The sequence below is a fragment of the Branchiostoma belcheri genome, unplaced genomic scaffold, assembly GCF_001625305.1.
Source record: "Branchiostoma belcheri isolate BF01 breed outbred unplaced genomic scaffold, Haploidv18h27 scaffold111, whole genome shotgun sequence".
In the NCBI taxonomy this organism is placed as follows: Eukaryota; Metazoa; Chordata; class Leptocardii; order Amphioxiformes; family Branchiostomatidae; genus Branchiostoma; species Branchiostoma belcheri.
The window spans coordinates 845,836-846,913 of record NW_017802503.1 but is presented as its reverse complement, the minus strand read 5'-3'; the positions used below and the strand labels follow the sequence as shown (position 1 = coordinate 846,913).

At 52.2% G+C, this 1,078-nt stretch overlaps 1 protein-coding gene across 1 annotated transcript in view; it reads left to right on the top strand.

Annotated features, from left to right (window-relative positions):
- The window catches only part of LOC109487998, a 19,704-nt gene that overhangs the window by 5,780 nt on the left and 12,846 nt on the right, over positions 1-1,078 (top strand). Inside the window, exons 5-6 of the mRNA XM_019792144.1 lie at positions 378-482; positions 919-1,053. Coding sequence (XP_019647703.1) covers positions 378-482; positions 919-1,053 — 240 coding nt within the window. The remainder of the gene's footprint in view (positions 1-377; positions 483-918; positions 1,054-1,078) is intronic.

Below are 1,078 nucleotides of genomic sequence, written 5' to 3'. Positions count from 1 at the left end.
ATAGGGGACCGTCCATTCTTCAACAAGGCAGGGGTGACACGTATTCTTCCGTGCAGCGAGCTTTCGTTGCGCGCAGCGAGGTCGCCGAGGAATCTCTTTCTGTGCAGGCGTGAGGAAGCTCTTGGCAGGCACGACGCAGGTATTCGTGCGCAGACGAGGAAGCTCTTTCTGTGCAGGCGTGAGGAAGCTCTTGGCAGACACGACGCAGGTAGTCGTGCGCAGACGAGGAAGCTCTTTGCAGAGATGACGCAGGTGTGCGCGCAGGCGACGCAGGTGTGCGCGCAGGCGACGCAGGTTTGTCCTTGTCGGCCACGGTATTAATCACACCATATACACCTTGGGGCGGGCCATCTTAATTCGTTCATTGATTCATACAGGACTCGGAGACGGGCAACAACCGCGTGATCGGCGGGCTGTTCGCCGACGGTCTGGCCAACCCGACGGACGTCGAGAACATCGACGACTTCGTCATCACCACGGAGGTCAGCTAGGTTTTTTATATTCCAACATTTCATGACTAGACATGGTGAAGGCACACTCAAGTTATATCAGCTTATTTTATGCCGCCACCAACACAGAGGACAAATAGAGAACAGGACAAGACTCAAAGTAGTGTAAAGTGCCTTTCCCAAGGGCACAAGATCGGTGGCAAGTCGGGACTCGAACCCGGGACCTCTTGGTTCCGAGTCGAGCACTCTACCGTTACGCCACACGCCAGTTACATGGTAACTGGTGTTGGGTTACATCATGTTGCAATTTTATAGCAGGAGGGATTCAGACTCCTGTCTGACCATATATATGAATGTCCTTGAGTAAGAATTAACAGAGCAGACCATATGCGAAGGTAAACATTATGCATTTGCTTTGCAAATGTTACTTTTCTAGTGAGTTATTGAAATAAACCTGTTATTCATTCAGGTGGACAGGGGCGCGACCGGTGGGTCCTACATGCTGACGCAGAAGTTCGTCTTCAACTGGACGATCCTAGACAACATGTCACAAGACCAGCTGGAGAACATGATCGGGAGGACAGTCACGGACGACATCCTGGTGGTGAGGGAGGGGGGGAGAGAAAGAG